Raw genomic sequence first — 13,553 nt, forward strand, 5'->3', positions numbered from 1 at the left:
TCCCTAAAAAACACGTAACAGTACTTTTTTTTAATATTACGGGGGAAAAATTGCATAGCCATTCTCTCTGTAGGAATGAGGGTTTTGGAGAGAAACACAGATTAATTAAGACCATATACTTTTGATTATAAGAACCAGTATGTGAAAATATTTTACTGTTAGTAAATATGTCAAATTCAAACTTGTGGAAACTCAATCTTATTAAATTAAGGATAAATTTTCCTTCATTGCCGTCATTAGTGACTAATAGTGAGTGAGAGGCTGGCTATAGATATTTTGAAAATTCTAATTGATATATATGCTCATTATTTTTCCTGTTTTGAGTGAAAATTATTTTAGGTAATTTAGGCTGATTCAAGCATATGCATTCTTTTAATTTTGTGCATATTATACATGCACAAATATATGTATTTTTAATCATCAAGATCTAATAAAAAGTGATGCAACAGTAAGGAGTGGTTGTATGGGCAAATGCCAAAAAAAAAAATTCTTTCTATAGATGCTCATTGAAAGGCCCATAAAAGAAAGTACCATCTAGGACCAATAGTTTTGCTAACTGAACAGTTCATTTTACTATAGATACATTTTAAAATATTGAGTTCAAAGTTCCCTGTTTTTGAACCTTTCCATGTGAGTATGATAAGACAATGGGGAATACAAGATTGCATATAATTGTTTAATTGTATAGAATGGAAGGGTTCAATGAAGCACCTTCATCTGGCTCTAATTTTCTTTCCAGGTATCCCCTACAATTGAAGACCCCAGCATTTTTGGGCACATAGAAGAAATGCTGAAGCAGGCATTATGACTTTTTTTTTCTTTTTTTGTCACTTTTCTAATTGGAGTTAGATTTTGGAATTATTTCCCAGAAATAAATATTTAAATAGAAATTACATGCAAACTGAAATGTAAATTGTAGAGCTTGGTCTAAAAACAATGTACGTGAAAACTAGTAAAAGGCCTTCTGTTTGATTAGCCCAATTAGCACTGTTACTGGTTACCTGTAACATTGCTCATTATAGATTTTCCAGAACTTTGATTTAAGAAAAATATATCTGACATACGATTTATAAAAATTGTACCCCCCAAAAAAACATTTTAATTGAAAGTGACACTAATATCGAGCCACTTGCTGAAATTAGGACTCTGCAGCTTTGACCCAAGACCTAAAACTCAAGTGAAGTCAGAAAACAATTATAATTTTCTTATAGAAATTCTGAATATTTTCTAATATTCTTGAGATGCCCACATGCATGGTTATTTTAAATGAAATGGATGAAATGGGAAGTTTTAGGTAATCATCTAGACATGATTTTCTAAGTAGGAGAATCTGTCTAGTCACATATTTCCTGAGGGAAGGCTGGGTACCAACCAAGGTACAGCTCTCTTCAATCCTTTGTTACTTAGTCAAGGGGAATCACAGGCTGGCAGAGAGCATAGAGGTCAATTAATCCAATCTCTTTGTCATGGCGATGAGGGCTCTTTAGCTGACTGTATACTCTTAATGATTCCAGCTTCTTTTGGAAACAAGGAAATGTGTAGAAATGGGGAAACTGGCAAGGAAAGCTCTTAAGGAAGAAATGTAAAAGTTTTTACATTAGCTAAAAACCGGGAGGAGTCTTAAGAGAAACCAGAAATCCAGATTTTATGTGAAATCTCTAATTTTTAAATAACTCATTAAAAAAAAAATTGTCATATCCAAAGCACATCTTTCCATTTAAACTTCTGTAAAACTATTGAGCATTAAAAAAATAACTGAAAATTAGTCTTTGTTAATAAGCATATGATAATGTGCCAATTATCCAGAGTAGGTAGATATAGATAATTACTTATTTGGTTTACTTAGGGCTCTACATGAGATCAGTTATCAAAGAATATATTTAAACTCAAAAAATACCATACCCATGTCTTGACGGTTCTTAAAGTATTCCTCGGTCTTTCAGTCCATCAGGAACATTATTTTTAAGAGCAACTGTCTTAACATATAGTCTGGTAACATATCACGAAATATATATGAGAGATAATAGATAAGAGCTTATTGTTTGTTTCATAAAAATTGCTTACAACTTGTATAAAGACATTCTGAAAATGTTAGGATTTTTTGGACTGTAGCCTATAAGATAAATGGCTTCTCAAAGTAAATTGTTATTTGCTAAAATTGGCTTTTTGATTGTTACACGTGAAAAAATACATTCATCTAACTGTTCCTTTTAATTATTTTAGTAGACTGAGTTAAACTAATTAGATAGATATTCAACTTATAATTTGAAGTTGTTGGGTTCCTTAAACTGTCTCTTCTCTTGAGTACATTTTATCTTATCACAACTGTAATCTCACACTTTTTAATGTCTTAGAATTAAGATGTATTACCTTCTTTTTTCATATAAAATTCAGTTAATTTGAAATGGCAAATTCTTTAGCCGATTGTGTATCATAGTTCATCTGCAAGGTATAAACCCAGGCATATACAAGAATTGTGTTAACGATTACATCTTTGATCCTCTTGCACATTTTTCGTGGTAATCAATCTGAGAGACACTTCAGCAAGCAGGCTTGGGTTATTTTCCTGTTGAGTGGGATTGGAAAACAGTGCACAAGACCGGGGAAGTGGTGTTTTCTTGTATCTGGTTAAAGAAAGTGATCTCCTTTGCAGGGTCAGAGAAAGTACTGTTCCTCTCACAAGACTGAATGTGGGGCAAGAAAGATACAGTCATCAGATTGCTTAAATTTTGGAAGAAAAAAAAAGGAATTTTCTATTTTAATACTTACCATAAGGTACTTTCACTCAATAGTACTTAAAATATTTTGAATTATATGTCTTTAAAAATAACAATATAATGTTACTAAAAAATATAATTTGCTGAAATAAATTCTGCATGATCTTCTTTTGGTAGTTGCATAGAATTTTTTTACTGTAAGGTATTAAAATTAAAATGTAAATATTTTATTTTAAAATCTATAGAAAAGTGCCAATTAATTGATCTATTTTGCCTGTGAAAATGTACTAAGTGTATACAAATGAGAACTGCTTTACATTTAAAAGCAATTTATAGAAAATTATATTTGTAAAAGTTCTGATTATTAAAAATATGAAAATTCATAATGTTGATAGTTAAAAGGAAGAAAACCAAGGTTCTAAGCTTAATCCATGAAATGGGTTTTAGAATCTGGCAAAATGATCTTATACATCGAAGAATATTTTATGGTTTTTGAGGCAAGTAACTGGATCTTTTATATCCCTGTATGTTAGTCTATTTTAAATGGTTAATGTCTCTTATTAGGTGATCTCTTAAAGGGGAAGAACTGTTTATGCAATTAAGTTGTGCAGAACAGTAGATACAAATCTAGTTTGTATTATTATGATACCATAGTTTCTATATTATATTTCATTTCTGTAAGTCAAGATCCCCATATTCAGACGAACTTAAAAAGCTCTTTCCCATTGTTTCTAATCAGGCAACATTTTTAGAAAATTTAAAATCACTTTCATAAGCAAGTTTAGTGCTCCCTCTTGTGGCAGACTCACTTTTGAAGCTAAAAGATTGATCACTAAAAAGAATGATTTTCATTATAGTTTAAGTAAAATTTTAAACTATATGTGACTAGAAAACAAAGCTTAAACAGAGAACTGGAAGTATTTTTGTTTATTGACAATGGAGAGGGTTTCTGTTACCATTACCTTTTGAGTGAATCTGTTAAACAAAAATTGACATCAAAACAAATGTAATGTACGTGCAAACATAGCAAATTAAATACAAAAAAGGAATTACTAATGACAGGTCTTGCTGTTAATAAGATCAAGCAGCAGAAAATCAGCAGTTAGATAAATGGTATTCTTAAATAGATTTACTTTGAAATCTCCCATATAAACAAAGAATAAACAACAGTAACACCACCAAATAAAGCCACAGGGAAGAGAGAGATTATTCTTCTATACTTTTATACACTATATATGTTAATCATTCTGTCTTATTTCCTCTGATAAGACTGACTTCAGGGAAGTCGCAACAAGGCCTTCTCGGCTAAGAGCATATAACGTTAGTTAGATATGAGTCTGGCTAATGCCCTATTACATTGACAAAAGGGAAAGGTTTCTGGGGTTTTGCTTTTTCCAGTGGAAATGACCTCAGACTCTGCAGTGGTTGACATTCACTGAACAGGGCTGGCTGGAGGTTCAAGGTATTTGGATGAACATGTGGTTCTTAGTAAAGAAGTTTTTTTTTTTTCCTTGGTCCACAGGTAATAAGAAGAGATTTTTTTTCTTTATAAATTTTTTAAAATAATTGCTTTTGACTCTTGTAAACAGTTTGGCTTTGTTTTGTATTGAAAAGGAGATCGAGCCATCACAGTGCTATTTCTAAAGATATAGGACATCCCTGATTTCCTTTAAAGGTCTATTTTTGGCTCCAGTTCCAGGTTAAATCATTCTTTTTTACATGATCAGAGGCAGGTTTTCAGCTTTAAGGATTGACAGACTTGAAGGAGAAACATGTGGAAGCATGAAACATGCTTCCAGGAAACATATCAATTTGTTACAATGCAAAAACTGTAAAAATGGTGGAATGGTAAAATACAAACAGTACTTGGAATTGTCAAATGTTTGCACTCAAGACTCCATGAACCATATATTTTATTTTTAAAAAAATCATATTTATATCCATTTACATAAGACTTACACATTTAAAAAGAAATGCATACACAGTAATACATAAATGCCAAGTATATTACAATAAGACATGAAAAAACAAGTGGCTCCATTTCATAAAAGCATCTGTTGTACAGAATTTATGATGTGGATGATGCTTATTATTCAAATGACTTAAGCATTTTCTTACAATTGTAGTAAACTAATCAAACTTAATATCTGACTCGCCCCAAAATCACATTTTCCGCTTAATAAACCATTAGTTGTGATTATTTCCTTAGAATTCAGTCTTCACAAAGGTTTTCACTGCTTATCTTCTTAGATGGTAGTGCACTTTAGGTAGAGTAGACTGAAAAGACGACATCTAAAATATGTAATGGACAGCATTAGTTTACTAAAAGATCCCAGACTGGAAAATCTCCCTCTGCGACTCTTGGTGCACCTCCATGCATCCTGCCCACTTTTGTCCTAAGGGTAGGATATCATCTCAGGTCTAACCAATGGCTGTATGTAATTAATATTTGCTCCTCGCTAATTTTGTGCAGGCGAGGTTCATAAATAAGATTTGCTCAACTTTGTAGAAAGTATGGCAGTAATATAAACAGAGGTAGTCACAGAAAACCTCAGCAGTCCTTTTGAAAAGCGTACAGCTTGCTCATTAATAAATTGAGTTGAGTTGACCTATTCCATGGAATAGATCTGTATTCTAACTCATATATTTTAGAGCTCTTTAAAAGAGACCTTTGTTTAATTGTGACAAAAACATAATGATAATCAGTAACATATAAAGAATCTGGGTTAGTGATGTGGCATCACTGATTCTTTCCAGTCATAATATACTTAGGAAAAGATCACAATTACTATCCCGACACAAGAGATAAATGATATGTTCTGAACTGTGTTAATAACAAAAATGCTAATGTTTCCTCACAATAGAAATTGGTTGTCCCAGATTAACTTATTGGAAATAAATACCTTTATTCCATTTAATGGTAAAAACTAGGAAATATGAACTAGAATGCCAAGCACAAAATACAGATTATAAATAGTTAAAGAGTAATTCTACCCATCAGTCAAGAGCTAAGAAGCAAGCACTACTCAACATATTAAGTAGTCATTTGTAAATTAGTGAGGTATTCTAATTCTAGTTCCTGGTAAATTATCATGTTATGTGTAGAAACTATTACAAACAGTATTTTGGAAAGCCTCTTATTTAGCCAAATTATTACAAATTTTAGATCATGCCTAATAAGATGCCAAATTGTATACCATAATTAAATTTTTAATGTTAGGGTTTTACATTCTGAAATTAAATCTCTTATCTGAAAGCTTTTTGTTTTATCATCAGCAGCTTCAAATAGTGACCCAAATAAGGCAGCATATCAGCTCCTATATTAGGCCCCAAAGACCATCAGTAAATTGTGTGGAGCTTTTAGTTCAAGGCAATGAATAAACAGCACAAGATGAGCTGTTCCCCTCCCCAACCCTGTGCACATACTTGGTTCTAAATATTGCTCTAAAAAGTGTTTCTCCAAAATTTTAATTCATCGTAAATGGTAGAATATTTTGGTAAAGCACAGTTGTAGATTAAGAAATGTTTATGAGTTCTTGACATTTATTTTCTATGAAAACACAGTTTTACTAAGACTGGTTTCCAATAAAATTCCATTTTCATATGGATTTGGAATTAGATTCCATCAACTAGTATTTCTCGAAGTACAACTGCCTTATAGCTTATGGTTTTATAGGATGGTTTTCTGTCCTGTCCGCCATTGTTATAATGTTATTCCACTTGGTTTCTATCTGCTGTAAACCCCAGATACTTAAAATTCCTATACGTTTTCAACAAGTATTAATCACATTGATGAAAAACAACATACCAGAAGTTCAGATTTTTCAGTTATACTTTTGTTTTTAATGTGAAATCACCTCCAAATCATTTTCCTGATTCTGCCACTATTTGACTCTGGGTACCTACTAAAATACTATTTGCCTATTTCAACTTCCCCTATATAAAATACTCACTTAAAAGTGTGTTATTCTGTAAGTGCCAAACTCTCATCAGTAAAATGCTATATGCATCAATATAAAGTGCTACGAAAAAGTAGAAACCAGTGTCGTAGCAACCCATTGATGTGTAATAAGATAGTGACAGGCCTCCAACAGATGGGCCTTAAACCATAGCAGACAGATGGTGATAGGAAATCCTCGATTAAGAGTTACAATATCAAGAACTTTCCACTCTCTAGCAATTCAAAGGGGTTCTCTCACTTCTCTCACTCTTCGCCACAACGAAGAGTATCGTGTATATTTACTAGTCTATGTAGGTTACATTTTTTTTGGCGGTTTGTTTTTTGTCAGCCAAGGAAAACTACTCACAGCAAGTCAGTGCTGCCTCCTTTGAGTGGCTTGTCAACATGAGTATGTGCGAACAGTGGAGTTGTCTAACCTCTGCAGTCTTGATGAAGGAACTGCAAATGGAGAAAAGGGCTTTAGAGGGACTTGGATGATTGAGTACAAAATTTCAGATGAGAAAGATTCATTTTCCCTGCATAAAGGGATCTGAACATATTAATAGACCTTCTTTCTCTCAGCTAGAAGCCACTCATATTCCTTTTCTCAAGACAAGCTACTAAAGAAAATTTATTCCAGTGTGATTCACCTGAGCTTTCAAGTTGTGTATTCCTCCTTAGATGAAATCTGTTAACAAGAACAGTTCCCCTGGGCGCTCCTGTTTTTGAAGCAAAGATTGCTCTTGGAGAATTCAGTATGCTGGATTGTCTTCCCCTCCAATACTGAAAAGCTTCTATACTCATTTTAATTATGTTAAATTGCTCATGAAGTTTGCTAATGTGTTCCATAATAGTAACAACTTAGAAGAAATAGAGATCAAAGATCATGGAATATAGATCAAAGATCATGGTTTATACTGGAACTTATTTTAAGGGCCATGATAACTATCACCTTGACAAGAAATAATAATTCTAGGTGATTGTCTCAATAAAGAGAGTGGGGCTTTTTTGTTTAATGCTTACCAGACAGACATAACTTTGTGACTACAACTTCAAATTTGTCTCTCCTCCAGAATGGCTGTTTTCCTTTGTGAAGTATATAACACAAGTCTAATGTCCACAGAAGGAAATACTAATTGGGAAATTACTGTCGGTTTTGTGTTTGTTTAATTCTCTTCTCATGGTTGTGCTTGTTTATTTAAGGCCTTCTGCCTTGGTCATAGGTGAGAATATCTGATGAGTCTGAGTTTTTAAGATGAAATAGAAAACTTGCAATATTCAAGCATGTAGGGTGACAGTGGAGTTAATTTCCATTTATTAAGGACCTTTAGTCCAAATCCATCCTCTAAACAAATTATTTACTTGGTGAATAGAAGAGTAAAGAAACACAAATCATGCAGATGTTTTTCTTCCTAGATGTGGACATTAGCCAAAATAGTCCTTTTTAGGATATTTTAAATTATTTTTAAAATATGAATAAAGTGCCATGAGTTCATGCATTAGCAGCTTACAAAAGAGTATGGTCTGATGAAAGCAAAGTAAACTTCAAGCAGAGCAAACCAACTTAAGAAAAGAATCAATTCCAGAAAGCTGTGCAAGATCAGAGAATGACAGCATTTGCTAAACAAGCATTTTACTTTATAAGCAGAAATGCAAAACTACTGTACCATCCGTTGTCATTTTCCTTGACTGCCCCGATGTTGTGGTTAACCTAAATCCAGCCGGTAACGTTTCTGAGGACCCAGGCATCATGCTGATTCCGTGTACTTCACGGGGAGGAAACTGCCTTCTCCAGGTCGACCCACGCCTGAAATTCTTGTCATCACTCTGCCAGTACAGAGATACAATTTGATGTAATGAAAACAAGTAAACTAGTCCAGGTGCTTAAAACATGTAACTCTGATTATTTACATTCAGTCTGTAAAGTATACATATGGAATACTATATTTCAAGGGTTATATTGATTCCAAAATGAGAATGCAGGATATGTGAAATAGAAATGCTTTTATTAAAAAGTTCATATGATTTCGAATCTAAAACATATATGAAAGTAAAATCTTTGAAAATTTAAAATAAAACCCCAAAGTTTTTCCAAAAAGAATTTTGGGTATACTTTGTTGCACTTCATGCCAACTGTTTTTATGTTATGAGATGATATACTTAGTTGAATAAGTATTGGGTAAACACTATTTGATTCACACACTTGATTATTTCATGAATTTTGCTTTTATGTATACAAGATATATGTTATGGGAAATCTATATTTGATACAGCCTGGCTCATATGGGATACGATAATTTATATTCTGTGTAAGAAACTAAATTTGTCATTTGCTAGATTTCAGCTGATACAGAATTAACTTGTAGTTTGTTGAAAAACCTATGCAAATGGTCACCTTCCTTTTAATAAATACATGTGCTCATTAGATGCCACTAAAAGCATAATGTAACTCTGGCTGCTGTTTTACAATGTAATTCTTGTTGCTGATTCTATTATATCTTAATTGCATAAAATCTTCCCTCTCTGTGCATACACATTGTACCTGCAGACAAACCATTATTTTCTCTGAATTGGTAAGCAACAATATGTAATTTACCATTTGACTGATTATATTCTTTGTTTCTAATCTAAGGAAAATATTAATCATTCTACACATATCTTATCTTCTTATATCACTAAGTTTTTCATCTAAGGAAGGACTGTCTACTCCCCAAAATTATAGTTAAATATGTGTGGTTGACTCTGCTAGCTCAGGTGACTTCATTTGGGCATAGAGAATATAGATAGATATTCAGCCTAAATTATTGTTATAAATAAGAAACACTATAAAGTATTCTTCATCATAGACTACTAATTTAAGTAGCATACAAGGTTAATCTGGGAAAAATAAAATCATTTATGTAATTACATTTATCCATTTTTCTTTTAGAATCCTTATTATTAATATATAAATTTTGTTTAGATTTGATAGCCATTTTACACTTTAAGAGATTTCTGCTACTCTTCTCAACTGCTGTATTTGACTTTGCCTTAGACTCCAAATGTTTATAAATGGAAAAAAAGGAGCAGAATTTCACAGTTGTGGCCTCTCTGACTTCTTGAATCTTGGAGAAGTTGTTGCATGAACATAAATTTTCTTCAGTTCTATAAAACATTACATTACATTGTAGGAATGTACAGCTCCTATAATGTTTGAGATAAGGGCTCAAAAATATGCCAGTAAGTTGAGAATTTAAATCATGATTCCTTAACTTCTGTTCTTTCAACATAGTGTTACTGCAGAAAGTTAATGGGAACTATAAGCAACATCACAGGAAAAGGTTTCCATGAGAGGAGACTGAAAGATATGCTCTCAGCTGAGGATATCCTCTGTCTGTAGCAGCACAGGAACACTTCTCAAATCATTTCAGTGGAATCTGAATGCGATCAGCCCCAGAAACAAGTCTATTCTGGCTCCAGCTAAGTTGTTTAGATATTTTTGTTCACACTCAAAAAACAAAACCAAAATCAAACAAAGAAACAAACAAAAAACTGAGACAAAAGCGACTAGAGGGTTTGAATGATAAAATCATGTGCTTTTTTAGTAATAAAAAGAGGCAACATATTTTAAAGGCAGATAATAACGTTCCATATAGGCCTTTCAACTTGTTCATTACTTTTAAGAAGCAACACTAGAACCCACATTGACTTGTGTCTCTGACTGGACCTCTACTTCAGCTCAGTCTGCATTTTAGAATCGTTATGATATGACAGATCTTTAATAATTTTTATTAAAATTATTTTTCCAACTTTTAAGTAAGGATAATAATTGTACTTAAAAGTGTGTATGGGGCTTCCTTGGTGGCGCAGTGATTGAGAGTCTGCCTGCCGATGCAGGGGACACGGGTTTGTGCCCCGGTCCGGGAAGATCCCACATGCCGCAGAGCGGCTGGGCCTGTGAGCCACGGCCGCTGAGCCTGCGCGTCCGGAGCCTGTGCTCCGCAACGGGAGAGGCCACAGCAGTGAGAGGCCCGCGTACCGCAAAAAAAAAAAAAAAAAAAAAAAAGTGTGTATGTGTTTATGCAGACTATCTTTTTGATTCAACAATTAAGAATAAGGAATAAAAGCAGATACAAACTACTATATGTAAAATACATAAACAACAAGGCCCTACTGTACAACACAGGAACCTATATTCAATATCCTGTAATAAACCATAACGGACATAAAAAGAAACAAAGTTGAGTTATTTGTAGGGCGGTGGATGGACCTAGAGTCTGTCATACAGAGTGAGGTAGGTCAGAAAGAGAAAAACAAATACTGTATGCTAAAACATATATGGAACCTAAAGAAAAAAAATGGTCATGAAGAACCTAGGGGCAAGGAGGGAATAAAGACACAGACCTACTAGACAATGGACTTGAGGATACGGGGAGGGGGAAGGGTAAGCCTGGACAAAGAGAGAGTGGCATGGACATATATATACTACCAAATGTAAAACAGATAGATAGTGTGAAGCAGCCACACAGCACAGGGAGATCAGCTCGGTGCTTTGTGACCACTTAGAGGGGTGGGATAGGGAGGGTGGGAGGGAGGGAGATGAAAGAGGGAAGAGATATGGGGATATGTGTATATGTATAACTGATTTACTTTTTTATAAAGCAGAAACTAACACACCATTGTAAAGCAATTATACTCCAATAAAGATGTTAAAAAAAAAAAGGAAATGGGCTTCCCTGGTGGCGCAGTGGTTGAGAGTCCGCCTGCCGATGCAGCGGACACGGGTTCATGCCCCAGTCTGGGCGGATCCCACATGCCGCAGAGCGGCTGGGCCCGTGAGCCATGGCCGCTGAGCCTGCGCGTCCGGAGCCTGTGCTCCGCAACGGGAGAGGCCACAACAGTGAGAGGCCCACGTACCGCAAAGAAAAACAAAAAAGACTCATCAAATGACTCATCAAATAGAGGATATCAATAGAGAGACAGAAATTATATATGATATGTATTATATATATGATATATATATTATATATATACAGAGAGAGAGAGAATCTAATGGAAATTCTGGAATTGAAAAGTGAAACAACTGAAATTAAAAATTCACTAGACGGGGCTTCCCTGGTGGCGCAGTGGTCGAGAATCTGCCTGCCAATGCAGGGGACACGGGTTTGAGCCCTGGTCTGGGAAGATCCCACATGCTGTGAAGCAACTAGGCCCGTGAGCCACAACTACTGAGCCTGTGCATCTGGAGCCCGTGCTCCGCAACAAGAGAGGCCGCGATAGTGAGAAGCCCGCACACTGGATGAAGAGCGGCCCCCACTCACCGCAACTAGAGAAAGCCCTCGCACAGAAACGAAGACCCAACACAGCCAAAAATAAATAAATAAAAGCCATTTCTAAAAAAAAATTCACTAGAGAGGTTCAGTAGCATCTTTGAACTGGAAGAATAAAGAATCAGCAAACTTGAAGATACAGCAATTGAGATTATTCAGTCTAAAGAACAGAAAGAAAAAAAGAATGAAGAAAAATGAACAGAGCCTCAGATACCCATGGAACATCTTTGAACACACAATATACACTTAATGGGAATTCCAGAAGAGGAGCGAATTAGGCAGAAAAACATATTTGAAGAAATAATAGTCCAAAAATTTGATGAAAAATATTAATCTACACATCCAAAGTCCAAGTAGACATCATAGTAAAACTGTTAAAAGGCAGCGAAAATCTCGAACACAAGAGAGAAACTGATGTATCATACAAGGGAACCACAATAAAATTAACAGCTAATTTTTTATCAGAAACAATGGAGGCCAGAAGGAATGAGATGGCATATTCAAAGTGCTGAAAGAAAAAAATCCTGTCAATCAAGAAGTCTTTGTCCAATAAAAGTATCCTTCAACAATGAAGGTGAAATAAAGACACTCCCAGACAAAGAATGAGAATTTGTTGCTAGCAGGCCTGCCTTATAAAAAATACTAAAGGAAGTCCTTCAGGGTAAAAGGAAATGACACCTGACAGTAAACTGAATCCACATGAATAAATAAAGAGCAAAAGGCAATTATATAGGTAAATACAAAGACACTACAAACATATTTTTCTCTTTTATTCCCTTAACTGAGTTAAAAAACAATTGTTGGGTTTATAACATAAAGAGGGAATAGAGTTATATTGGAGAAAGGAAAGGACACCAGACAGTAGCTTGAATCCACAGAAGAAAATGAAAAGAACCATAAATGATAAATATGTGGTTTAATATAAAAAATTCTATAAATACATTTTTTCTCCTTTCCGCTCTTAAATTTTTAAAAAGACATATAAAGCAATATTTATAACACTATTATTGGATTTATAACACATGGATGTAATATATATGACAATAATAGCACAAAGGGTAAGGAGGGAATTGAGCTATATTGGAGCAAAGTTTTGATAATTTATTAGAATTGAGTTAGTAGTAATCTGAAGTATATTGTGATAAATTACATATTATAATCTCTAGAACAAACTGAGACTAGTAACTCAAAAATATAATAAAGAAACCACAAAGGAATTAAAATGTACATTAGAAAAGTATTTAACACAAAAGAAGACAGTAAAGGAAGAACAGAAGCACAGCAAGAACAAAAGAAGACATGAAGCATATAGAAAAAAATAAAATTGCAGAGAGAAATCCAACCATATCAATAATTACTCTAAATATAAATAACTTAAATATTCAGACTAAATGTGAATGACTTAAACATTATCAAACCAGATTAAAAAAACAAGATTCAATTATACACTCCCTACAAGAGACATTTTAGATGCATAGACACAAATAGGTTGAAAGCAAAAGAATGAAAAAATATACACCATGCAAACAGTAACCACAAGTGAGGTAAAATGTCTATACCAATATTAGATAAAATAGACTTTAAGAC

At 33.9% G+C, this 13,553-nt stretch overlaps 2 protein-coding genes across 28 annotated transcripts in view; one reads left to right on the plus strand and one right to left on the minus strand.

Moving 5' to 3' along the window:
* ACSS3 (acyl-CoA synthetase short chain family member 3) overlaps positions 1-2,885 on the plus strand; it is a 144,468-nt gene extending 141,583 nt beyond the window's left edge. For 3 of the 5 annotated variants that reach the window (XM_033407180.2, XM_033407182.2, XM_049694322.1), the window contains one exon: positions 2,654-2,885. In XM_033407180.2, the coding sequence (XP_033263071.1) occupies positions 2,654-2,809 (156 nt within the window). In that variant the 3' untranslated portion in view covers positions 2,810-2,885. Of the gene's footprint in view, positions 1-739 lie in introns of all 5 variants that reach the window. The other 2 variants (XM_033407181.2, XM_004280618.4) reach the window with 1 other exon arrangement.
* A 744-nt stretch (positions 2,886-3,629) lies between these two features.
* PPFIA2 (PTPRF interacting protein alpha 2) overlaps positions 3,630-13,553 on the minus strand; it is a 475,585-nt gene continuing 465,661 nt past the window's right edge. For 19 of the 23 annotated variants that reach the window (XM_049694321.1, XM_049694307.1, XM_033407163.2 and 16 more), the window contains 3 exons: positions 8,325-8,484; positions 7,025-7,116; positions 3,630-5,009 (listed from right to left, as the gene is read on the minus strand). In XM_049694321.1, coding sequence (XP_049550278.1) covers positions 7,058-7,116; positions 8,325-8,484 — 219 coding nt within the window. In that variant the 3' untranslated portion in view covers positions 3,630-5,009; positions 7,025-7,057. Of the gene's footprint in view, positions 5,010-7,024; positions 7,117-8,324; positions 8,485-13,553 lie in introns of those variants that run through there. The other 4 variants (XM_049694319.1, XM_004280596.4, XM_033407172.2 and 1 more) reach the window with 2 other exon arrangements.

This window comes from Orcinus orca, chromosome 11 (assembly GCF_937001465.1).
Source record: "Orcinus orca chromosome 11, mOrcOrc1.1, whole genome shotgun sequence".
Classification (NCBI taxonomy): Eukaryota; Metazoa; Chordata; class Mammalia; order Artiodactyla; family Delphinidae; genus Orcinus; species Orcinus orca.